This window comes from Rhincodon typus, chromosome 33 (assembly GCF_021869965.1).
Source record: "Rhincodon typus isolate 14 chromosome 33, sRhiTyp1.1, whole genome shotgun sequence".
NCBI classification, from domain to species: Eukaryota; Metazoa; Chordata; class Chondrichthyes; order Orectolobiformes; family Rhincodontidae; genus Rhincodon; species Rhincodon typus.
This window is the reverse complement of record NC_063364.1, coordinates 19,331,047-19,358,132: the sequence shown is the minus strand read 5'-3', so window position 1 is coordinate 19,358,132 and position 27,086 is coordinate 19,331,047. Positions and strand designations below refer to the sequence as shown.

Sequence of the window (27,086 nt, the reverse complement as noted above, 5' to 3'; positions counted from 1 at the left end):
TGGCCTGCCTCCTCTCTGGAGGGATTCGATGATGTTCTGACATTGAGCAGCATTGTTGGAGTGGTGAAGACTAAATATTACTTTGCATCAGATTGTTGTCACAGTTACTGAGAAGGCTTCATGCTGATGCCAAGTATTAGCACCCATTTACCCCAATTAGTACAGTTTCAACAAAATAAAATTAATATGCTCTCCCTTCTAGAGAGGCAGTGAAACTACAAAATTGTTGAATGATGGAAAATACAGGGAATTTCATTAAGTTGATTTGAAATTTCCTTCAAGTTAATCCCCTCATTAGTTGAGCCTTACAGAACTGAAAAAAAATCACAAAATTCAAAGCTCTGTCAACACTACATTCATTGATTTCATGTGAATTCACCGAGTCACCTTCTTACCTTAATACCTGGGAAATAACATGTACTAGTAATAAAGAGCTAGCAGTCAAAAGTCACTGTGGAGAATGAACAGAAATGCATTTCCAAAGTTTTTCATTTTTCAAACTTTTGTTCATATTGCTCATAAAAGTAGTTTTAAATAGGATTAAACCAGGGCCTACGATTTACAACCTCTTCCAAGTATATGTGAGCTTAAATACTTGAGTACTCAGGCAGTTTTACCTCTCATTTCTTTTCTTTGCTTTTGCAAGCACATTTCCAAATCTTGGCTTTTCATTTCAAGAATTGCAATGTCTCCTTTAAGTTTTGGAATTACCTGTGAAAAGTTGAGAGATCCATTATTTCATACACAGTTAATAGTAATTCAAATAATAAACTGTTGTCATGTGCAGGTCAATAATTAGCCTAAGATTACTGACATAACCATAAATAGACGTATAGAACTGGCTTGTTGGGCTCTTTTGGTGCAGTGGTAGTGAGTCTACCTCTAAGCCAGAAGGCCACGATTCAAATCCCACTGCTCTAGAGGTATGTCATAATATCTCTGAGCATTGGTGGATTTGAAATATTTAAATAAAGTATTTGCATATCTTAAAATCCCTACGGTGATTTAAATTGCAAATAATGGTAATCTAGAGCAAAATTGAAAAAATCTTGATCAATCAATATATGTATAGAGAAAAGAAGTTCAACAGGTCAGTTATAATTATCTTTGGTTTATTGGGATAGAGTGAAACTCAAATGTTTGTTTGTTTGTTTACCTGATATGCTACTGTACAGAACCAAACTGCATTTGTGACAATGTATATATAAAGTTTTTTTATGAATAAAGTATATTTTTGAAATGAAAAAAAATTCAGCCAGGGCTCCCTGATTGGACCAGATTAACAGCCCCAATCAGCAAACTCAAATTCTGAGGTCCACCTGATTGACGTTGTTACAATTACTACAACCTTGGGGAACAATTTTTTTTAAAAAATTCACTCACAGGATGTGGGCATCTCTAGTTAGACAGCATTTATTGCCCTTCCCCAATTGCCCAGAGGGCAGTTAAGAGTCAACCACGTTGCTGCGGGTCTGGAGTCACATGTAGGCCAGACCAGGTGAGGATAGCAAACTTCCTTCACTAAAGGGCATTAGTAAACCTGATTGGTTTTTGTGACAATCGATTTCTGTCATTAAATCTGTATCCATTTGTATCCTTGTACTTTGCTGCCTAATATATAAAAAAATTCAATTGTTAGAACGCAAGGTAGCGCAAGGTAGAATGGATGATAAATTCAAGCAAAACAAATTATCAGCAGTGAACTCTGTCATGTGAAAGAACTAGTATTTGAAGGCTAATTCATTTGTAATTTCAAGAATACTTGCATTAGCTTTTTGGAGTGTTGGTAAATGTCTCATTTCAGATTAATGAAGTTGAATATCATATTTGCAATGACCACTCTAACTGTCTCCTTAACATTCAACTAAATGCTTCTCCCTTGGCGCTGGATGAGACTTGAGAAACTTGTCAAATAAAAGCAAAATAATGTGGATGCTGGAAATCTGACAGAAGAGCACAAAATGCTGGAGAAATTCGGCATGTCCGGCAGCAGCTATGGAGAGAGCAACAGGGTTAACCTTTCTTCTGAAGAACAGTCATACCAGACCTGAAGTGTTGACTCTATTTCTTTCTCTCCACAGATGCTACCAGACCTGCTGAGGTTCTTCAACATTCACTGTCTTTATTATGTGAAATCTGTCTTTCTGTTGATGTATGATTACCGCAAATACACAGTCTTTCAGGCACTGATAGATATTTCAAAGTTACATTTTTGTTCCTTTTTCACTAATTGGTCTCCCTAAAATATTTCACCAGGTCGTTTCAGTGTAAGGGGTTGAGATGAAGGCCATAAGTTCCACTTGCATGTCAGTGTTTGCATTTTCTACTCAAATCTGTTCACAGATATTATCACACACCTCTGGAGCAGATGGGAGTTGAACCTGAGCCTCCTGGTCCAGAGGTAGGGACACTATCCTACAAGAGCCACCACAAGAGCCTCAAGACTTCAACAGAACAGCTCCAGAATTGATTGAGAGCAGGTAATGCTCATTGGACTCTGGCATTTAACAGCCAAGTAATTTGCAATTTGCTCACTGGAAGAATTGACAAATCGGTGGTAGGTTTAGTTTAGATTTTTTAAAAAGCCAAGTTAAGGCTAAGACCAGAAAGAAGATTATGTTAAGACTCCAAATCATCCAGTTCCAAGCTACAGTCTGTGTGCTGTTTGGAGGATAGATTCAAAAAAAGTGATTTAGATGCTAAAAAAAAAAGCAAGGTTCTTATTGCTAGAAACCAGGTGGTTATTTCCGTCCGATCAGCAGAGACGGTGTGGTATATGTAGCCAGAATTAGTCCATGTCATAGCATTCCCAGGACATCAACAATACCAGTAGAGGAAACAAGAGGGGGACAATACATGCTGTGATGATACTATGGCTTTAAGTGGTCTATTTGGTCCTGGTTTCTCTCATGAAGAAAGATTGAGACAGAGGTACCAGAGCAGTCTACTTCAGAGCCCATAAAGTAAATGGCTTGAGAGACCTTGGGGCTTTTTTTTTGAAATTCAGAACAATAGAAACAGCCTGAATGGGTGGGGTCAAGCTCCCACAGAACGATGATTTTTACTTTTAGTTTTTCAGTAGCAGTTGCTGGGTCTTGAAGCGGAGTTTGGAAGCTGCAGTACATCTCTCCCTGCAACTCTCACTCTTTCTCTCTCTCTCTCTCTCACACACACACACACACACACACACAGACACACAGACAGTTTTCCCTTGATGTTTTTCCTCTTGGACTGGAGAATTACATGTGAGACAATCTATATCACTGAATTTCCTTCTGCCAAGGGTGTGTTTATGGGATGTTAGAACAGTTGCTGTGTAGTAGTTAACTAATCTTTTATTCTATTAAGTTTTCCAATAGAGTTAAGTTATTTCAATTTGTTTTTTCTTTTGTTGTATTTTAACTGTTGTGTATGAATAGTGTATTTTGCTTCAAATCTGGTAGCTTGACCAATTGAATACATGAATAGGAAGGGAATAGGGGGATACAGATCCAGTAAGTGAAGACAGTTTTAGTATGGAAGGGCAAAATGTGTCGACACAGGCTTGGAGGGCTGAAGGGCCTGTTCCTGGGCTGTATTGTTCTTTTCCTCTTTGTCCTTTGCCTGATACTTGCCTTTAAAACAAGAAAAGTTAGGGTCTAAGAGTTACTTCTCAATATATTTTGAGGGGGTTTGGTCTGGTCAATAACAATGCTGAAAGAGAAGAAATCCACTCGTACCAACATATCACATGCTTCACATCTCTTGGCCGATGAGGAAAGTACAAATCAAATGAAAGGACAGATCTAGAAAATGACCAATGAGAAACTAAAGACTTATGAAAACAAGCAATCCTGAATGACCCAGTCAGGAAATAGATCAAATGAAGAAGGTGAAGAAGTCAATTCTGTTTGCCATATATTTGAAACAAAGTTTGTTGAAGCTTTTCTGCCCTCTCTGTCTGTGTGGACTCAAACATTTCTGAAGAATTTTTTAAAAATGTGACGTTAAAACATTTTTTTAAAACAAGAGCTGAATTCTTTGCCAGTAGGGATCGGCTTCTGGACAGGAAAGTAGCTCAGAAGGGAAAGGTGGAAACTGATGTTTGAGCTAAACTATAGATTTACAACAAAACCCTCATGAATCTCAAAGCTGCACAATTCAGCACATGAAAATCTGTGTATGAAACTGAGATTGGTGAGCATCAGAAAGGAATCCAAAGCATCTACATTTCACATTCACATGGGCACATATCGGATTTACCACGGAATCGTCATTGCGGCTGACCTCTACCAAGTCAGCAGAAACCAACAGTTAATTTTTAGGCACTGCTAAAAATGGCACCACCACCAGCATGCCCATCTCCCAGCTCCATTTCACCCCCAGGCCATTTTCCCCACAGAATGTAATGGGACAGTGGCGTGGGTACACAGCCAGCCCCTAATTTGGCAGGAAGCTAACTTACAGGCACCTAAAGCCGAACATTGGAGACCAGCTGGGATTTTGCAGTCATCCTCCAGGCTCTGCTGACTGTTGGTAATGGTGCAGCTTCCTGGGAGCGCCTGCACCTCCAGAGATCCTCAGCATCACAGAGACTAGTGTCTTCATCCAATTTGACCGACTCCACATGGTATTAAGAAATGGCTAAAGACATTAGGTACTACAAAGGCTCTGTGCTCTTAGAACATCCCAGCATTGTATTGGCAGTGAACATTTAACAAGGCTAACTTGCCATTCAGAGGGTTGGCACCTTAGCTGCCTTGTTTGTGTTGTTGAAGACCAGAGAGCTGGGACCAGGCATGGGCTGGCTGCTTGGCTTCTCAGATGTGAACATAAAACTGAGGGGAAACAAAGTTTCTTAATTCACAGTTTACCCATGAAAAATATATTCAGTAGTTTATTTACCAGGAATTGTAACAGCTGACCAACTGGATCACCTCCTGGTGATGGCATCACTGTTTGAAAGACATCACCATCCCATTGATTGGTGAGACCTGAGAGAGCCTGGCCCCAAGTCTCTGCTGATCATTCTATTCTGAATCTATCCCATTATAGAATTAGTATTTAATTAAAGCTATACTCTTTTGAACTATCATAAAGCAAGAGCTTCCTCGTGCTTACTAGTGCTTCATCAGCCAGTTGTGCTAAATCCTTGCGCAGACCATCATTTATCAGGTACTCCGCTTCAACCTGCTCCTGCAACTGGATTCTGTCCTCTTGTAGATGCTTGACTTCATCAATCAGTGCTTTTATTTGCTGTTCGTAGCTCTCCTTCTGGGTCTCAAAATTATTTTCCAATGTTCTGATAAGGATGAGAGCAGGAAAATTATTGTTTGGTATCACAATTGTACAGATGATGAAGATAGATAAACTTGCATTTTTGTAGCATTTTTCATGCCCACCAGATTTTTCAGAGTGCTCCATCACCAATGAAGTACAATTGAAATGCTTAGTAACGAAGGAAAAGTGGCAGCCAATTTACCTGCAGCAAATCCCACAAACCATAACGTGATAATGAGCAGATAATATCTGCCTTTTGTGATGTTGATTGAGGGATACATTTTTGGCCAGGACATCAGGGGGTCAGTTAGGTTAGTTGACTGGATGGCAGGTTTGCAATTCAGTGTGGATTCAATTCCCACTCTGCCGGAGGCTATCATGACAATTAACCTCTTCCCATATATTGGGTGGCATGGTGGCTCAGTGGTTCAAACTGCTGCCTCATAGCACCAGGGGCCCAGGCTCGATTCCAGCCTCAGGCAACTGTCTGTGTGGACTCAATGGGCTGAATGGCCTCTTTCTGCACTGTCGCGATTCTATGATCAGGGATAACTCCCCTGTCCTTCCTCAAAATTGTATTGTACCATGAATTCTTTTGCACACAGCTGAGGGGGAACTTGGAGCTTTAGCTTAGAATATCAGCCAAAAAGACAGACTGTCCAGCACTCCCTACAGTATGGCTGTGTCAGCCTGGAATATTGTGGTCAAGGACAATGATGAGACTTCAACCTAGAACTTTGTGTTTCCAAGATGCTATACAAATGAAAGTTGCTGCTCTTGTGATTTTTGTAGGCACTGTAAAGCTTTTCCAAGAGCTAAATGGCTGCTTGGCTTCTCAGGTGTGAACATAAAACTGAGGGGAAACAAAGTTTCTTAATTCACAGTCTACCCATGAAAGTATATTCAGTAGTTTATTTACCAGGAATTGTAACACACCTGCTACAGCTTAAACATTCACCGTGATGAAAATTTAATATGGGATCCCAAATGATTTGCTGAAGTCGGTTGACCCTCGAAACCAGCTCGCTCCAGACATTATAAATACCTTAACACTCCTTTAGGACATTCACAACTCAGGTTTTCTAACGATGTCTGTCGAGCACTCAAAAATTATGGAATCAGGAATAAAATTGGCTAGCAGCTTCCTTCACAAACAATGTGGCAATTTGTTAAAATACGTACAAACGTATATGCATGTATGTCTTTTTAAAATTCAGACTTGGTACATGATCTTCACCTGCAACATGTCATTTATTGCCAGTCCTTAGTTGCCCAGGACATTTGCTGGTGAATTGCCAATGATTATGTGATTTGCTGGACCATTTCATAGGACAGGTAAGTCTCCACCTCATTGCTGTGGGTCTGGAGTCACATGTAGGCTAGACCAGGTAAGGATGGTAGATTTCCTCACCAACGTTGGTGATTGAGATCAGTTTTGGTTTCAAGATCATTGTTAATTTATTGAATTTAAATTCTCTTAGATAGGTTGAGGAATTGGAACCCATGTGTCTACAGCATCAATCCAGACTTCAATATGACTAGTCCGGTAATTTCACCACTATCTATCCATCCCGTACACACATGCTTAAACACTGTTCTGTGGTCAAATTCCATCCAGTCATATTCAACTCAGGAATGTGGAAATGGCCATAGTTTGTTGTATTTGCTAAATATCAGAAACGGAAGAGTGCACTATACTTTTCAATGATCTCACATACTGAAACCAAAGTTGACTTATGGAATTCTTGTTCAGATTGCTGTTTCCACGCTGAATTTATTTTAGTGCAGAAAAAAAATATTTTTGGAACAAAAAAGAGTAAACTTCTTAGCAAGGTAAGATAAATAATGTTTCCCACCTCCTCTGCTGTTCTTCCCTTTCTAAATCACTGAGATGCTGGCGTGTGATTTCAGTAATTTTTTCTGTGAACAAACAATTAAATAAGCAGTTATGTTGCAGAAAGTATCCAAAAAGAACCTAGATTTCTGCAAATGTTGCTCTCGCATTACAGCTCCAATCGCTGGTTTTATAATTCAGTATTAGCAGCTTTGAAGCTCAGCACATACTGGTGAAAGAATCATCTCCATTTCATTTGTTATTGAATTCCTACACGAAAATATTGTGTTGATCTGGCCGAGTTGGTTGTACTGTCTCTTGAATGTGAACGTTGTGGGTTCAAGTCCCTTTGAGGGATATTGTTTCATAATCTAGGGGGTTGTTAAATCAGAGGTCCACTCCTTTCTATGTAATGTTGAAAAGTAAGTAGCATATTTATGCAAATGGAAAGATTAAAAAAAAAAGGGAGGGCATGGAATGGCTACCACAATCAGAGAAATAATTAATAGATAACACCATTTTTTTTGGAGTCCATTATGACTCTGATTCTCCACAGATACTGCCCAATCTGTTTAGCTTCTCCAACACTTTTTACTTCAGATTTCTAGCCACTGAAATATTTTATTTTTATTAAGTTCCCTGTAATCTGCCTAGCATCTGCAAAGGTAGCAGACATGATATCCACAAGCTGCCCCCTCTTTAAGACACTGTTCCTGCCTGATTGCATAGTACCTTTACATGCTTTTATGCACAATGAAAGAGAGGTATGTATAGCCAAATAACAAAGACAAAAATTAGAGGGATTGACTCTTGCTAGTTGTATAATAAAAGCAAAACCAAAAAACTTATTCAACACACCTATGACATACTGAGCAATTTTATTCTATCAGCCTAGTCCCACTTCTACAATATCTCCCCTCTCTGACCCTGCATCATCCAGGCCTTTGGTTACCCCGAGCCTTCACTATTCCAATCCTCTCCTGACCAGCTTCCATCTTACACAATTCATAAGCTTGACTTCATTCAAAATTCTGCTGCCAGTGCCTAATTCGCACCAAATATCATTCATTTTGCTTAACGCTCTATGTTGGATCCCAATCTGACAGCACAGCCATAGTAAGACACTCACAACTACTGTCTAATCCCTCTATGGCCTCTCTCCTCATCTCTCTAATGTCCTAAATCTCTGAGATGTCTGCACTTCTCCAATTATGGTTTGTTTTGCATGCCTGATTTTATTTGTTCCACTCTAATGGCCAATCCTTCTGCTAAGCTCCAGTATTCCCTCCCTAAAATGCTTTGCTTCTTTTCCCTCCTTTGAGATGCTACTTAAAACCCATTTCTTTGAACAAGTTTATTGTCACCTGTGCTAACGTTTAGCACATATAGTGACAAATATTTGCTTCATAACACATCTGCACAGTATTATGCAAAGTTATACTTGGTAAAAATTCAAATTGTTGCTTCATAACATCTTAAGCTTCAGTGTGCCATTTCCTATTACAGTGAGAGATGACTTAGTTGAGCAACAAAAAAAAATAGATGACTAATTTCAGGAATATGGTCAGCAAGGTAGAAAAATATGATGGTGTTTTTGTGTATCAGATGAATGCAATGATTCACATTGCCAAACAATCCTATCCTAAACTGATTTCCTTACATTGTCTTGTATGTTTTTGCATTAAGAACCTTCATCTTTCACTAACATTCATGCAAACACATTAGTCGGTGAGAATATTTTCCATCTGGGAGTAACCCTGATATATGGTTCACTGATATGGAGATACTTTCAGAGGTGCAGCATTACCACTATTGAGTTGCTATGACATTGTTAGAAGTTTTAAGAAAGAAAATCAACGAGGCTGAATAAGAGAAGGGGTGAGAAGCAATCCTCTCCCCTATAAACTGCATCAAGGAACAGACACTTAGCCAAAGCAGTTGATGCCAATTAATTGTCTTCTTTAAATTAGATATTTGCAAATGGAATCAGAAATTTGAAGGATTCGTATAATACAAATACTTTGGAGTACTGTGTCCAGTTCTAGTCACCCTGTTACAGCAAGAATATTAAGCTGGAGAGGGTTCAGAAGAGATTTACCAGGATGTTACGAGGAATGGAGGATTTGAGTTATAAGGAGAGGCTGGGACTTTTTTCACTGGAGCTTAGAAGGTTGAGGGATGACCTTATAGAGGTTTATAAAATCATGAGGCATTTAGATAAAGTGAATGGCAGGTTTCCTTTTCCCTAGGATGGGGATTTCAAGACTAGGGGGAATATTTCTAAGGGGAGAGGAGAAACATTTAAAAAAGACATGAGGGGCAATACTTGTACACAGAGCGTGGTTCATGTGTGGAAAGAACTTCCAGAGGAAGCGGTGGATGTGAGTACAGTTACAACATTTAAAATGCATTTTGATAAGTACATGAATAAGAAATGTTTGGAAGGAAATGGGCCAAGCACAGGCTAATTTAGTTTGGGATTATGGTCGGCATGGACTGGTTGAAATGAATGGATTGTTTCCGTGCTGTATTACTCTATGACTCTATTAGAATGACTGTTGAAAACATGGGGCTGAACATATATTGAAGATTTTGGGTTGCTGTTGAGGATTTGGAATTATTTAGATAAAGCAACCCCTCAGGAGGTATGTAAAAGGTAGCAGTACAGCCCACAATTAGGTAGATTGCAACAATAGTCATTATAGATAATACAATATTGAAAAATACGCATTCGAGCCACCATGTGTGTGCTGTCCCATTCTGCTGGGCTTTGTCCATGGTTCTGCAAACGGCTCCCATTGACTATTTATCTGATGTTCTTTTACAGGTTATTATTGAATCTGTTTCCACTACCATTTCAGGCAGTTTATTCCAGATCATAAACAACTCACCGAGTAAATAAAGGATATTGCCATTTTGCTTCTGGCTCTTTTGCCAGTTTACTCCCTTCATGCTTTCTTATTATTCTTAAAACAACAGTTAACTAAATTGTAATAGTAAAAGTATAAATGATAATAGCACAAAAATACAATTTCTACAAATAGCAAACACACCTTTCATTTCTTGGGTCTGTTCTTGATGTTGCTTCTCCAGTTTCTGGTTTTGTGCTTGGAGTGATAACGTTTGCTTTCTGAACTCTGACAGCGTCTGCGTGAATTGGAAATCAGAGGAATGAGTAAAATAAATTTGCGGATATTTTTGCAGAACATCTAAAAAGGTCCAACTCTTGCTTCCCCTCCAAAACGTTGAGATGAGTATCGATTGAATTTGGTGTCCTATAAACAGAAATACCTGCTCAGTTTGGCCCTTGGATTTCTTTACTTGCTCCTCAATGAGCTGCTTTTGTGTCACTGTTTTCTGCAGCTCCTCCTCAAGTTTCTGATATTTGTTGAGATCGGCTGAGTGAATTGTGGACAGATGTGTCAAACGTTCCAACAACCCATTGTTCTCTTTGCTCTGGTATAAAGATGATAAACCCAGATCAGATATAATTAAAGTTAGACCTCTCTCTCTCTCCTACATATTTTTGGTAGGTTCAAAATCATCCAGTATATTCGGTGCACCACAATGGACAGGGAGGAATGAAATCAGTTTAGTTTGAGAACTATCTTGCGGAGGTGCAGGGGGTTTTAGCTGATGCTCGATTCAGGGAGGCCTGCTGTACCATGGACCAATTAGGCTTTGACTTTCCTCAGACCCTAAGGGTTAAAGAGCAACCCACTGAGAGCTGCCAGTCAATGAGAGGCCAGCAGCTCCACTAAATAACAGTGCCACTGCGAAGACGATGGTTATTGCTGGTACAATGCCTGGTCTTCAGGGACACAGCTGGCAGCAGGGCAAGAAGCCTGCCCACAGGCCATTCCATTATGGGCCAGGGGATAGGAGCAGGGTGCCCACCCACCATCTCCCACCTGATAAAATGGTTCAGCCCGCACCAAAGTCAGCACTGGATCATTCCAATATTCCGCCAATGTGTTTAAGTTGGTTCCAATGTAATGCAGCTAAACTTGATTTGCTAATCGATGAATACCTCGGTGCACAATACTTTGCCTATTTTATGGACTTGCTAACCAGAAGGTAAACTAGTTGCTACCAAAACCTCTTTGTACTTTTTAATGATTTGTGAATCCATAATCCAAATCAATTTCCACTTCTACCTCATTTAGACATTACTTTCTAAAGAATAAGCAATCCCTTTTATTCTCCTTATACCAAAATGCACCACCTTAACATTGAATTTCTTTTCCCATTTACACATCCCTTCTGCCATGTTATTACTGTTTGCTTGCAACTCATCAGTCTTCTCCATTATTAAGTATACCTCTCAATTAGTCATTCATTTTAGCATGTTATTACATTTTTCACACCATCTTGAAAGAACAAAGTTTGACTTTCGCTAACAAGGTTACAGAAGATCATAGTTAATTTCTAGTGAGTTGCCTAAAATATGCTATTTCTGTGAGAATTGCTAAAATAAGTTTCAATAGTTTTAATTGCGTGCACACTGTAAATGGTTGGGGGTATCAGTAGACAAAAGTTTACGTACATTGGTTGCTAAAGTTTGCTTAGTTGAGTTACATCTTTTGAACACTACTGAATAAGAAAGACAAGGACTGGATTGGAATTTGTATTCTTTCGTCACTTATTTAGAAGAACTTTTAAAGGTGTTGTGAGAATTTGCCAAAGTAATAGCAGGCTATGTATGTAAAGTTCAAAATATTTACTTCTAAGATTTTAGGCATTTAGATTTTAAACGTATTATAAAAATGTGTGGTAATTTTTCAGATAGGTGATTGACAGGTGTATGACCCACCTGTTCATCCAGTTTCTTGTGGAGCTGTTTAACACGAAACGAGAGCTGGATGTTCAAAACAAAACGTCGTATACTTTGATATCTACGTCTTACCAACCAAGCACGGACATGTTTTTGAATTACTAATGCTTTCTGATCCTGCAGCATCTAGAAGAAACATTGAACCAATTAAAGATAGGTATCTCTCAGATTTAAGACTTTGTCTTCCTGCATCCAAAGTGATAAAACATTCAACTGGTTACTTGTGATAAATAATTAAATCTAAACAGCATTTATACTTCATTAATATGTATGAATAGTGTTTGAAAAACATATATTGCTGTAATTGCCCAAGTCAAATGAGAGAAAGTAGTTCATCTCTGAAGCATTTTAGAATATCCCAATATGTTGAATAAATACAAGCTCTTCCTTTATGTAAGTTTTTAGTGTGAATTCAATTCAGATGGATAGAGATGTAGAACTTTTCTCAGTCCACTGTACTTCATCCACAAACTAGAAATCCCTTTGATGCATTCCCTGTTTGTATCAATCTAAAATTTACCTGCACACCTGGCACAGCTTGGTTGAACTAATGTTCTAGATTTAGATTTTTGTAAGCTATTTACCATCACTTGAGCTTTTGTAATGTTGCAGTCATTTATTTTCAGGGCTAAAATAATTCAAGTCTCTTCAGTGTTTCAACAATTCTGTGATTGCTTTTTTTCCCCCCCTAGAGCTTGAGCAGCATCCCTCTATCTAACCCTAACCCTAACCCTAACCCTAACCCTATGCTTTCATCAGAACATTATAAAGATTAAGCATTTTTTTCTTATGACTTACACTCTCACATTTTGACTGTAGCTGGATGTCCTATTGGCTTTGTTAATCATTGGATATATTCAACAATGAGTCTATCAAAGCTCTATTAACCACAGCTTCCACTGTTCAACATCATCAATGGGTATACAAGATGCCCAATTTATCTTCCAAATTCAGTGTATTCCACTGGTCTAGAGCAGGTTTCATCTGCTCTCCCTACACCCAAGTTCATTGGGATTTTAACAATCTCACTTAGAAACATAGAAATTTGAAGCAGGAGAAGGCCATTCAGCCCTTCAAGCCTGCTATGCTATTCAACATGACTGTGACCGAGTTGAACCAACTCAGTACCCTGTTCCCACTTTCTCCCCATATCCCTTAATCCCTTTAGCCCTAAGAATGGTATCTAACTTCTTTTTGATAACATTTAATGCTTTGGTTTCAACCACTTTCTGTGGCAGGGAATTCTTGAGGCTCACCACTCTCCAGGGATGAAGAGATTTCTCCTTGTCTCAGTCCGAAATGGTCCACCTTGTACATTAGACTGTGAACCGTGGTTCCAGGACACTCCAGTCATCAGGAAAATCCTTTGTGCTTTTATCCTGTCTAGTCCTGTTAGAATTTTACAGGGATGAGGAGGAGTGTAGCCTCAGGCTACTTCAGGACAAAAGAAAAACTCTCGTTGCTGACTGTTTCCCATGTTCCTCAAGCTTCTAACCCCCTGGTGACCATGTGGAGGTATCCAGAGGCCACAGGAAATATCCTGTCCTTCCTTACCAAATACACGCTACTTAATAGGCTTTCACAATGATCCTGACCATTTATTTCATTATTTGACACATCGATGGTACAGAAGTAATAATCCATGGTTATCTGTGTCTGTCATATCACCCTTTTTAGACACGGGCACCACTTCACCCTGTTTATAATCTAGCAGGAATTTAATGGAATTTGCTGACATATCACAGAACTGTTCTTGTCCCTAACTGATAAACACATTTATGTTGAAGGCATTAAGTCCACTTGGGTTATGACTATTTAGGGAGGACTTGCTTGTCCAGCGTATACTGGAGGAAATATTTATTTAATATACTGATTGTCTATTGCTCATCCTTGCTGTTTATTCCCCCATTAGCATCTTGTACAGTCCTCTTCACTGCTAACTGTCTGTGTATTGTTAAGTGCTGAAAGAATTCTCCACTTTTATGTCTGCAGTTACAGATTTTCCATTTTTCTGTTTGCTTGTTTTTCTGGGATTGAGTCAGAATGTGTTTCCTCTTTGAGACAGTGATAATGCTTCCATATTCTCTTATTCTGCAGTTGACATTTCCACTAGTCTATACCTTTTAGCAGATTAACATCTTACCTTCTTATATTGCCTTCTTGCTAACCAGCCTCGCGTGAAAGACTGAATTCTGATGGTAGCCATGAGAATGAGCTGATACCGACGAGACACTAAAAATCGCCGCCAGTGTTTCTGGATGATAACTGCACCCCAGGATTGTTTTAAAGTAGCCGCGTTCAATACGTGTCTTAAATTAAAATCACACATATATTAATAGTCATTTGGTAGCGCATAACTTAAATATTTCCGAAAAAAAGGCACATTCTCTAGCTGTTAACTATTAAACATCATTAATTGGTGCATTCTCCATGGCAACACTTAGACTAATCAGAGTCCCATTGCCAACTAACTCCTTCATTGAGAATAAATGCTGGTTTTCCCTTTGAATTGGTATTCTTGTGAATTGTCCTGACAAATGCAAGACAAAAAGTTTTGACAAAACGTGCCCTTTTCTTCAGGTTATACATACAAATTAATTAATTACACATTAAACATTTGTAATTATTCTGCAGAGCAGGTAACATGAGTAATGCATTTTATTTATAAGGTAATGGAGGGATGTGGACCAGGAGCAGGCAGGTGGGACTAGTTTAGTTTGGGATTATGTTCGGCATGGACTGGTTGGACTGAAGGTTTGGTTTCCACTCTATGGCTCTATCAATCCAATGCCATGTGATAAACCATCTACATCATCAGTTCTGTAAGTCATTGCCACACACGGACCTGGGAGATCTGTGCAGAAGAAAAGAAGAGGGAATGCTAGTGCTGGGTTGGCTACTCAACCTAGTTGACTTGTCCCTCATCCATTTTTACAGAAAGCACACACAGTGGGAGCATGTAACAGCCAGCCTTAGATTTCAAATCTAATTAACTGCCTGTAAAGCACTTTGAAACACCCTGAGAGTGCGAAACGTGTTCAATGAATGAATAGGCTGGGTCTATTTTCTCTGGAGCGTTAGAGACTGAGGGGTGACTTTACAGATGTTTATAAAATCATGAGGGGCACGGACGGAGTAAATAGGCAAGGTATTTTCCCCAGGTGGGAGAGTCCAAAACTAGAGGGCATACGGTTAAGGTGAGAGGAGAAAGATATAAAAGGGATGTAAGGGGCAACTTTTTCACGCTGAGGGTGGTGTGTGTATGGAACGAGCTATCGAGGAAGTGGTAAAGGCTGGTACAATTACAACATTTAAAAGGCATCTGGGTGGGTATATGAGCAGGAAGGGTTTAGAGGGATATGGGCCAAATGCTGGCAAATGGGAATAGATTTATATAGGATATCTGGTCGGCATGAACGAGTTGGACCGAAGGGTCTATTTCTGTGCTGTACAGCTCTATGACTCTATTAGTGCAGAAATGGTGGTGTAGTGACAATGTCAGTGGCCCAGTCTGGGAGCACAGGTTCCCATCCCACCACAGTAGCCGGTGGAATTTATATTCAATCAATCAAATATGGAGTTGAGATCTATCAACACAATTAACTCAAAAATCCATCTGACTCATTAATGTCCTTTAGGAAAGGAAATCTGTTGTCTTTACCTGGTCAGGCTTACATGTGACGCTAAACCCACAGCAACATAGTTGTCTCTTAACTGCTCTCTGAAATAGTTCTAGAGCACCATTCAGTTCAGGGCAATTAGGGATGGGCTTGACAATGACACCCACTTCCATGAAATGATTTTTAAAAGGGCATACAATGGTTTCATTACAGCCTTAGCTGTAAATGGGATTGCTTTGTTATTTCAAAGCACGGTGGTAAATTACAGCAGTGTAAAAAGAACTCTTACCGTATGGCACGCTCCCCACGAACATATTGCTGAATGATGATAGCAGCTCGTTTCATCTTGAGGAATTTTTTCCGCTGAATCCAGCATCGCAGATTCTTCTGTATAGTGACTGAAGCAGCCCTCAGTTTATCTGCGCGCAGTTTTTCCAAATATGCCACTTGCCCCGCGCGAAAGAAAATCTTCGTCTTACCAAACTGATATTGGTTTGGATCCTGGCGGGGGGGGGGCGGAATGATGAAAAGGGTAGTATTTATTTGCTTGTTCGCAAAGTTAAATAGCCAAACTGGAGACCACTGAACTCACGGTGCACAACTTTTTTGTTAATCGATAGATGTAGCGATAAAATACATTGAGTCAATGGTAGCTAGCTGCAGTAACAATTGTTAACTTTTATGTGACATGTACCTTTAATAAGATTATTTCATTAAAATTTTGGTTGCATACTTTATTCTAAACTATGGCTATATTATCTCACTGTATTATTCTTAAAAGATATGTTTCATTACTTATGCAACTAAAGTTAACTGTTGTCATATAGTTTACTGCCATTTGCAGTAATATTTAGAAATAATGTAGGAAGTAACCATGGCAGCATTATTGATTAATTTCAATGTATCAATTGTCAGAATTGTGATAAGTTGATGTTGAAGAAAATATGCCTTGGCTAAGGCAAAGGATAACACTAAGTTGGACAACTGTGATTTAGCTACAGCCTTAACTTACTAACCTGAATTAAATGCTTCAAGACTTCTTTGCATATCTGTTTTTTATCATCTAATGCAAGGTCTTGTTGTGACATCAGAATGCGGTAGCGACTGAAAAACTCAAAGTAAGTCCATCTGAAAATATTAAGCCGAGAATTGATATTTATGCTTCTTCAGGTCTTCAGCTATGATGAAAGAACTGCAGAAAGCTTAGGTTTACCTGGAAGGATAACTCTGCGCACTAATCCGAATAGTTTCCAGAACACCACAGGCTCTAAGCTGTTGAACAACTCTCTTTGAGTCATATCTAAAAACAGAAGCTTACAATGTAGCACTTTGAAATTCAAGTTATCAATGGATTTTCTTCTCAATTTTGTAACAATAAGTAAATATTTTCATATGGGAAATTGGAAAGACGCAGCAAGACACTTACTCAAACTGCAGCTTCAAATCATTCGGCTTAATGCAACGCACATAGTGAGGTGTTGTAGCATTAAGGGTCTCCATTAGCAGATGCAGAGAATTACGGAACTGTAATTTAACATCAGTCAACAGAGTTAGAGAAATGCAATGTTTCACAACAATGTTAAAACATCTCAGCATTAAAAAAGGACACTGCCTGGTTATACCTTACTGCCGACAGTTGTCCGGTGTTGTTTGTTGAAGGATTTAAACCCTGGTCTTGCAGGCCTGACTTTAATGTTTGCCTTCAAGCTCCCTGTAGATGGTTCATTTTCTTGAAAGAAATCAGCTAGGAGACTCAACTGTGCAGGTGAAATGAAAGAAAAGCAACAGCTAGATTTAGAGTAATGTATTAAAATTCTCCACGTTTGTGAGTTTAGGTTGTATTCCATACTAGACTTTTTTCTCTAAAGATTCTGTTTCCATACTTTTGGCAAGCCATGTTTGCTGTAGTTCCATCAGAACCGATTTGTCATAATTGTTTATTCCGCTCTTTTACTGGGTGCAGTTCCACAGGCATCATTTATCTTTCCAAAAGTGGTCAGTACGCGAAAACAATTAAATTCCAGAAAGTTTTCAGACTCTTGTTCGACTCTGTGCTTACTCTGTGTCCAGTACACACTCACACAAGACCAACTGTTCAGCAGTTCAAAACTGGGCAACTTGTTTTATCTGGTAGAACTGTGGCTAAACTTATTGCTCTCGTGCTGTCCTATCTGGGAGTTCTAATTTATCATGGGCCAGATATTACATTTGAGAGCTTCCTGCTTTGCCCATAGAAATATGGATTTTATCGGTGGACTGCAAGGGGTGGTTTGCATAGAAAATTTGGTCTGTACGAGCCCTCATCACTGAACTGTGTATGTTAATCACGCTGGTCTTTACAGTGTGATTAAAATTGGATCGAGCTGATTCATGCATCCATCATATCAGAGTTCTATATCTTCATATTGCTACTACAGCAATTGGCAGGAACCACTACCTCCATAAATCATTGGAGACCATAACTTGGTGTCATATAAAGTATCTAAATTATGCAGGAGCTTGCACAACTACACATAGTTAGGTCATTGGGACGAAATCCTGGCATTTCCTCCCTAATGGCATTGTGGGTCTACACACAACATATGGACTACAGTGGTTCAAGCAGGCAGCTCACCACTACCTTCCCAAGGGCAACTAGGGATGGGTAAGAAATGCTGGCCCAGCCAGCAATGCCCATGTTTCATAAGTAATTTTTTTAAAAAGTACAGATTTTATTCTCTTGTTTTATTTGGAAACCTGTGTGTGTAAATGGGCTTCTCTGCTTTCAACTGTCAGAGACATCTTTCCTCCAATTTTAATTCAGGACAAAAGGCCAAGGCAGAGGGAAAACCAGCTACAGGAAGTAGGAAGGAGCAGGCCGGACCCTCACAGATAGGTATGTCTTTCAGGACAGCCTCACAATAGAAATAGTGTTTGTGGGGATGACAATGACCAGGGTAAAGGAGACTTAACCCTTCCTGCAAGCTCCAGAGGAGTAACGCTGACTCCTATTATTCCCAGCTACCCTCTGAAATGGATTGAGCAAACCACTCTGACTTCTTTGAAAACAATTTATTGAAGCACATTGTGAATTGCACACCCAATGTGGCCTAACTGGAGCATTGAAAGGAAGAATTGTATAAAAAAAACAACACTGGCCATGTGGGGGTTCAGGGTAATTTTGTCCAGAGTCAGTCTTTTCATTGGTTTTCCAATCAGCCTAGTTGTTGTGAGCTCAACATAGTAACGGGCACTTGATTAGTTCGTAAGCAGGTGCCTACAGCTTTGGGTGTGGACAATACAACAGAAGCACGTAGCCTGTGAAGAGAAACTATCCATCTCTCTTTGTCTCACTTATGTGTAAAAATAGAAGAAAATCCCGAGTAGCTGGGTCATCTACTTCATCTTTCTCTATCAGCTGCTGTCTCTGCAAATCTGTTGAAAGGAAAAGGAGTAAAAGCACTTTTAGAGACAGTCAAAGGGTGAATTCTCAACCAATGAACAAAAGACTGAGAATTGGTGTCTGCACAAAGAGTTAAAAAGGAGTCAAAAAGGAACTGAAAGAAAACAACTTAAATGATTTGGACCAATGTGTTTCTCTGCTTTTTTTTTAAAACTTCCCATGCACAATACTTTTGTCTTGCCTTGTCTTCTGGTGTTTCTGTTTGTATGTCTTTGGGAATTTTAAAAGGATTTTAAAATGTTTAAATTATAGTTATAAGATAGCAATTCATGCTTTTTTGGTTAAAAACACTTCGATTGCAACAAATAGTTATTTTCTTGTTCACGGAAAAGTTCATGAAGCGCATGTTCTTTTAACCCGAATTAGACAGTTCAGTAGAATTAAGCAATTCAGCGATTTAATTAAACTTTCATATTTGTGATGACTGAAGGCAGTGGGACTTGATTTCCAGAACATTATTCCCGTGAGTTGTGACAGGGTGGGAGAGTCTATCACTGGGGTTGCTTTCAGCCTGCTGGATTTCGAGGGAAAACACATCTGCTCCTCTTGGCCCACAAGCATTGTTGTAAAATTAATTCATGGCTTCAGCCCTTTTTATGCTGCATTTACCTTGCTTGCTTACGCAAGACCAGGCAAAATTGACAGACTGTGCTTAAAATTAGAACCATTACTAAACAGAGGATGTGCAACCTCATTAAAATATTCAAATAACAATCACACCTCCCAAGAATTATCCACTCCTTATCCTGCCTCCATTAGAACCAAGTGTTGGTGGGCCAAAGACAGCACCCATTTTAGAGTTTTACTTTTCTAAATTCATTTCTGAGCATTAAACTTTACACTTCAGTGCCAATTTTCATCATGTGTTGTAGTTAAAAGTATTTCAGCCTGCACAAGTATCTGCACATTCAGAACGTTGTGACTAAAACATGCCATTAGCTTACTGTTCTATTCCAGCTGACCCATCTCCAATAAGAGGAACCTCAGCATACAGGACTATATGTCCTTTACCTTTTAAATTTCACTATCAGCAAATGTATAAGTTACCAGCTGCTGGCAGTACTTGTGCCAAAGGCATCAGTTTGTAGATGAGGTGTACTTTCAAGCCTACAGAAACAAGTCAGGCAAAAATTTTTAACCATTTCTCCCCAAGAACAGGAGGAAATCCATTAATAGCACAATCAAATCAAAAAGGCGACCATGTAGTAAACTGTGCATCAGCAACACTTGTGTTTAGTCACTATTTAATGTTGCTTATTTCAGCCACTGTTCTGAAACAAGTCTTGCATGTGTGATTGTTCCACTGTTTAATGCATCCTGCAATGTAAATGGGACTATTCCGCTCCAAAGGAACTGGTGTGGTCAAGATTCCACAGTTTTGTAGAAAAGAAAGTGGCATTAGAGAAGAGTTTACCTACATTGACTGTTCTGTAGCTGTAATCAGTTCATGAAGTAAAAGCATAAAAGAGGAGAAAAGAGAGGTTTGTCAATGTGGGGAACCGCACACCAACATCTAAAGCAAGTTTAAAAAGCAATTTGGGAAGAAATTCTGTGCTGTTTTCAGATGGAATAAGTAGATAACAGAGCAGAATGTGATCATGTGAAGCTATTGTACAAGTACTGCAGCAAAGTACTCCACCTTTAGATCTGGAAGCAACGTTTTAAAATTGCTAACTTCCCTTAGGAAAAGGTCTAAAAGTGATCATTACATTACAGAGGTGGTCACAAACCTTACTTTTCTTCAGTACATCAATCAATTCTTCATATAACGTGTCCCTGTTCTTTTCAAGGAATCCGTCACATTCATATTGCACCTTGACAAAGCGAAAAACAAAAAGTAGTTTATGGCAATCTATCAGTTCCATAAATCTCAGCTTCCAGAGTTAACAGGTACATCGTTAATATGAAGCTGCTCAAGGATACTGCTGAACAATTGCCCTGACACTGTCTTACCTTGTCAGCAAAATGCAGGATGATGAAGGCTTTACTCGACATTCGAGGCTTCTCAAAGAGGGGATTTTTATTTAAGTAATTATTCTGCAGTTTCTGAAGCCAGTTTTCCTCTGTTCCTTGTGGCAACTGTATGAATAATATTTTTAAAAATTTTATATTTTGAGCCTCCTTGGAAATCATCTCATGAGCCTTCAGTTCTACAAGTCACTGGACCATAAAGTTGTGAACTAAGACACAGGTTCAAATCTGGAAACACAATTCAAATCACAGGCTCCCGACCACCAAAACAAAACAATATCTACCAGTTTCTCTTGTCCCCACCACCCTTTAAGTTATACTTATTCTAGAAACACCTCAAGGTGACTGACTACCAGACTGGATTAATTAATGACCTTTTGTACTTTTGGTTTGTTGCTTCTCAATGCCATAAAACTTTCCATAACTGGGTAGGTGGTAAAACAATGCAGTGTATTTTAATACATATTACTAAAATAATACTGGCATCTCCACAGTAGTATGGAAAGTTGCCTGGGTACGTCCCAAGTGCAAAATTCAGGACAAATCCAACCTGGCCATTTACTGCTCCAATAACTTAACTTTCATCATCAGCAAAATGATGGAAAGGGTTGTCAACAGTGCTGTCAGGCAGCACTTGCATAGCAATAACTGGCTCGTTGATGCTCAGTTTGGGTTCTACCAGGCCCATTCAGCTCAAAACCTCATTATAGCCTTGGTCCAAATATGGACAAAAGAGCTCAACTCCAGAGATGATGTGAAAGTGACTTGCCCTTGACATGAAGCCAGCATTCAACACAGCATGGCATTAACAGGCCCTACGAAAACCTGATTCGATGAGAGTCAGGGAGAAAACCCTCCTCTGGTTTGTGACATACAAAACTGTCAGTCATCTCAGTACTAGATGTCTCTTGCAGGAGTTCCTTTAGGGTAGTGCTCTAGATTCAAATACCTTCAGCTGGTTCATAATGAACTTCCCTCCATCATTAGGTCGGAAGTGGGGATTTTCACTCATGACTGCACCATGTTTAGCACCATTCACAACACCTCAGCAACTGAAGCAATCCATGTCTACAGACAATATCCAGGCTTGGGCTAACAAGTGGCAATCAACCAACAGGCCACACAGCTAGCAAATAATGACCATCTGTAACAAGAGAGAATCAAACCATTTGCCCTTGTTGTTGTATTGCATTAACATCATTGATAGTGGGGAATTGATCCTATAGGTTACCCTTGAGCAGAAAATAAACTAGACTAGCCTTTTAAATAAGGTGGCTATAACAGCCCAACGGAGAGTAGAATTCCATGGTGACTAACTCATCTCATGACTCCCTGATGTCTGTCCACCAGCTACAGGAGTGGGATGGAATACTCTTCAGTTTGCCTGAATGGGTGCAGCTCCAACAATACTCAAGAAGCCTGACACCTTCCAGGACTTAATTGACACCCCTTTCACCAGTTTCAACTTTCACTCCCTTAACCACCAACATACAACGATAGTAGTGTGTATCGTCTACATAATGTACTTCAGAAAATCATTAATGTTCCTTTGATAGCACCTTTACAAACCTGTAGCCCCTTCTTGCTAGAAAGACAAAGACAGCAGATGCCTGGGGACATCCCCAAGATCCCATCCAAGACGCTCACCGTCCTCTCTTGGAATTGTATTGCAGTTCCTTTATTGTTACTGGATCAAAATCCAGGAACTCCCTTCCTGACAGCACTGAGGTCTCCCTACACTCCAAGAACTATGGTAACATGTTAAAGGCATATTTATTGGCATAGGACATGAGGCATTGTTTAATTAAGAGCTAGGTCAGATATAAAGAAAGACTGCTGGGATACAAAAACAGTAAGTCAGGGTTAGACCTGTGCTCTGTAAATAAATAAACCATCCAGAAGGGATCTGTGCTTATTTCCACGCTTCACCATCTGGCATGAGATCTGGCACCACTTGATCTACTGCATTTGTGATCAGAGTTCCTCAGGTGTATTTCTGATTGCACCCTGAAGGATCTGTTTCAGCTAAATGCTCATAAGTAACAGGCAATTATGCAAACATTTCATTCTTACCAGGCACTCCTCATCCAATAGTTCCAGTATGCCCATCTTAGCTTCAATCAGATCAATGCAAGGTTGGTTGTCATTGAATTCTATCAGTGCCCATGGAATGTCTTCTTTCATGTATTCATCTTGTTCCAGTTTAAACACATGCTGCAGAGATTTTATATCTGAAGTGTTAAATTTGCATTTATTTTTCATTACAGACAAGATAACCTCACAGATGATGGTTGAGGTCAGATATGCAACAGTTTCAATCCACAGACTGGTTAAAGTTGTATCCCAAGTGATGAACATGCAATAGAACATACATGGCAGCATGCTATTTAAATACTCACCAAATTAAATTGTTGCTGCAGTTTTTCATTGGCATAATTTATACAGAACTGTTCAAAGCTATTCACGTCAAAGGTTTCAAACCTAAATGAATATGAAATAATGATTTTGCTCGTACTTTATATATATATTTACTCCAAACAACAAAATCCCTTCATCATCCTGAAGGCACAATGATGTATTTATCGTTTGGATCAGTACTAAATGTTACAGATTCCAGGTTTAAGTCTTTGTCTACCATGAGTTCAGTCACAGCAGCAATTAGGAGACTACACTCAATCCCAGCGCCCAGGTTATGGAAGGGAAAATAAATCATACAGCATTTGAACTCTATAATTCAGTCTAATTGAGTGAAAAAAAAGGTTGCCAAAGCCCCACCAGGCCACAGGGCTGCTCTCTCAATACAGAGAGAGAGAAAGAGAGACAACTGGTGGTAGCTTAACCTGAGGGTCACCATGTCTCAGGGGAGGGGAGAGGTTGAGAAGGACAGTCCTTCATGGTAACTTCAGCTGGTGCAGGAAATGATGCCACTCTGCATTAAAAATCAGCCATCCAGGCAAATGAGTTAACTGAACTACAGCCCGCCTCTCCAAAGTGAGTAAGATCCAATCATTGTACCTCTCAACTGCCTATTGTAATAGGCACTCCCAACACTGAGCAATAAAAAAAACACAAACAAGTGCCAATCTATTTCAACAATAATAATGTACATTGTACATTTATATAGCACTATTAGCATAATGAAATATCCCAAGGCTCTTCACAGGACCAGATATGACACCACGCCACATCAACAGATAACAAAACACTTGGTCAAGGGAATAGTGCTCTAAAGGAGGAACATGAAGTTGAGAAGCAAGCACTGTAGAGAAGAAGTCCAGAAATTGGGGCCAAGGCAATTAAAAGGCATGACCTTAAAATTGGGAATGCACAAGAGACCAGAAGTAGAGGAGCTCATGTATTGCAGAGGGTCCTAGGGCTGTAGGAGATGACACAGAGATTGGGAGGGATTTGAAATGAGAATGACAATTTTAAAAGTCATTTTAAAAGTCTAGCTGTTGCTTGCCTGGTAGAAAGTGAGGGTGAGCACACACAGGGGCAATACAGAAAACAAATCTGTTGCAAGTTAAGGTACAGTAAACACAGTTGGCTTCTGAGTTGTCTATGCAAAAATTTGACATCTGCCTGAAACCCAAACTGAACTCCCCCCTTTTCAGTTGTGGGTTGAGCACTGGCCAATGAACATTTGTTCAAAAGTGCAGTTAGATCAGCTTTGGATGAAGACAAAGGTTTTGAAATGGTGCTGTCCACAACTGGATAGATTCCAGACTCTATCGAGTGAAATATATGATGGATGGCACCTGGATAAAGCACCTGCCTGTATTCATTGAACCAGAAGCAGCACTTTCTACAGATTTAGAAAGGAAAGAAAAATCACTTTCTTTCTTTACTTATCAGTGAGCGCTTTCTTGGTCAATTTGCATTTGGTTTGCCTGATATTAATGAGCAGCCACAAACTCAAAATGGGACATGGCATTACCACCCTGTTCCCCCTGGGAATGCGACTGGGACTTGGTTGTGAAGGACCTCCCACCAAGAATCCAAAGCACTAACCATTTTATTAATAGTGAGTCTTATACCATAAATAGAACCCCAGTTAGCATTTTAGATTTGAACCAGTCTGTGTGCATGCTTTACTGGAAAGTCCTCTCCTGCCCCAGTCCACAGAAATATTCAAGACTGCTACTGTCTGCCCCAGTACGCTACCTTAGCCACCTCAATTTTCTCAGCTGTGGTTGAAGTGGCCAAATACTGACGGGCCTCAATCCAGTTTAACCACACCGGGGTGTCTGCTGGTAATTCACCGGTCTCACGTAAACCAAGTAGGACCTCAAAATCAGTGCCACCTTTCTACTTTCTATCAAACAATCACCCAACCAGAAAAGTGAACTCCACAGTGTAAAGTTAGATTTTTAACTGCATAATGTTTCTTTACCCGTAAAATAATAAGGTAGTGCAGTTTTCACTCATCCATGAATACTTTAAATTTAAGCTAAATCTTTGTTATCGTAACATTAGCTAAACAGATAATAAATGGGCAGGCTATGGTCTAGTGGTATTATTGCTGGACCGTTAGTCCAGACACCCAGGTAATGTTCTGGGGACATGGGTTCAAATCCTGCCAAAGCAGATGGTGGAATTTGCATTCAATAAAAAATCTGGAAACAAGAGTCCAACGATGACCACAAAACCATTGCCAATTGTTGGAAAAACCCATCTGGTTCACTAACGTCCTTTAAGGAAGGAAACTGCCATCCTTACCTGGTTTGGCCTACATGGGACTCCAGATCCACAGCAATGTGGTTGACTCTTAACTGCCCTCTGGGCAATTAGGGAAGGGCAATAAATGCTGGCCTAGCCAGTGATGCCCTCATCCCCTGAATGAATAAAAAACATTTTAAAGTGCCCAGAGCAACAACCAACACCTTGCTGCAAAATGAACAGGACAATATTTGATGCTTTTACCCATAAATGTCCAGAACGCCAATAAATGTATGCTTCTTGCCAGAAAACTGCAAAGCCTCGTTAATGTGATCCACAATGCAGCTGAACAGATGAGCATAGATGTGTTTAGCCAAAGCATCTCTAGCATTGATTGCTTGAACCTTGGTCATAGGTTTGATTACAGTGTCTGAGGTAGTAGCAATTTTTCTGTGGCACAGTCCATGAGCCATCTCCTCCAGCTTGATCTCCAAGAGTTCAGAAAATACTTTCAGGTGATAATCATCATGCTGTTTAGAGGAATACAAGAAAGAGTAATGAAGATAATGACAGATTAATTCCTAAAATTAAATACTCATTTGCTGTACATACTCTTATTCCTTAGTAATTAATTAAAACATTGCTGTGTAAATGTTTTGTGTTGATAGTCATTTATGACGTAGCACAAACAATTCATACAGCAGTCAATAGACCACTGAAAGAGACCACTCAGCCCATTATGCCTGTGCCTCTACCAACTGTTATGCTGACCCTCTAGACCAGCAGAGGTTCTCCTGTTTATTCACAAATTCAACTTATTTCAAAAAGTTACCATTGAAAATACTTTCACCACATCTCTCATAACTTGTTGAATTAAAAATAAAGTCTGACTTGTGCTGGCTGTTTTTAACCAATTACTTTATTCAGTAACTTCTGCTTACCAATTCTCCTGCCAGAGGAAAGAGTTTTGCCCAGAATGCTCTATCAAAAACATACATTAATTTTGGACACCTCTATTAAATCACCTTTCTCTGCTCAAATGGGGAACAAGCTCAACTTCTCTAATCACTCCACGTAATTTCAATCCCTCATCTCCAATGCCTTTCTGCTAAATCTCTTTTGCATCTTCTTTGTAATCCACTTTTTGCTCATGTGTTCTCTGATAAAGGTTTCTTGATCGGGCTTTGCGGGGTTTCTTTGTGGGGAGGTGATGGCCTAATGGTATTATCGCTGGACTGTTAATCCAGAGACCCAGGGAATGTTCTGGGGACTCCAGGCTCAATTCAATGAATATCTGGAATTGAGAGTCTAATGATGACCTTGAATCAATCTATGGTCGATTTTTGAGGGAAAAGACCCATCTAGTTCACTCACGTCCTTTAGGGAAGGAAACTGCTGGTCTGGCCTACATGTGATTCTTAACTGCCCTCTGAGCAATTAGGGATGGGTAAGGAATGCTGAATGGGC

The 27,086-nt window shown here is 39.5% G+C and overlaps 1 protein-coding gene across 2 annotated transcripts in view; it reads right to left on the bottom strand.

Annotated features, from left to right (window-relative positions):
• The window catches only part of myo5c (myosin VC), an 83,048-nt gene that overhangs the window by 23,935 nt on the left and 32,027 nt on the right, over positions 1-27,086 (bottom strand). For both annotated transcript variants that reach the window (XM_020509642.2, XM_048616091.1), the window contains 17 exons: positions 25,884-26,149; positions 23,360-23,441; positions 23,034-23,174; positions 20,943-21,068; positions 20,720-20,803; positions 17,170-17,304; positions 16,974-17,071; positions 16,761-16,847; positions 16,564-16,675; positions 15,837-16,048; positions 14,071-14,236; positions 11,907-12,053; positions 10,385-10,549; positions 10,147-10,240; positions 7,116-7,179; positions 5,101-5,281; positions 618-711 (listed from right to left, as the gene is read on the bottom strand). In XM_020509642.2, coding sequence (XP_020365231.2) covers positions 618-711; positions 5,101-5,281; positions 7,116-7,179; positions 10,147-10,240; positions 10,385-10,549; positions 11,907-12,053; positions 14,071-14,236; positions 15,837-16,048; positions 16,564-16,675; positions 16,761-16,847; positions 16,974-17,071; positions 17,170-17,304; positions 20,720-20,803; positions 20,943-21,068; positions 23,034-23,174; positions 23,360-23,441; positions 25,884-26,149 — 2,254 coding nt within the window. The remainder of the gene's footprint in view (positions 1-617; positions 712-5,100; positions 5,282-7,115; positions 7,180-10,146; positions 10,241-10,384; positions 10,550-11,906; positions 12,054-14,070; positions 14,237-15,836; positions 16,049-16,563; positions 16,676-16,760; positions 16,848-16,973; positions 17,072-17,169; positions 17,305-20,719; positions 20,804-20,942; positions 21,069-23,033; positions 23,175-23,359; positions 23,442-25,883; positions 26,150-27,086) is intronic.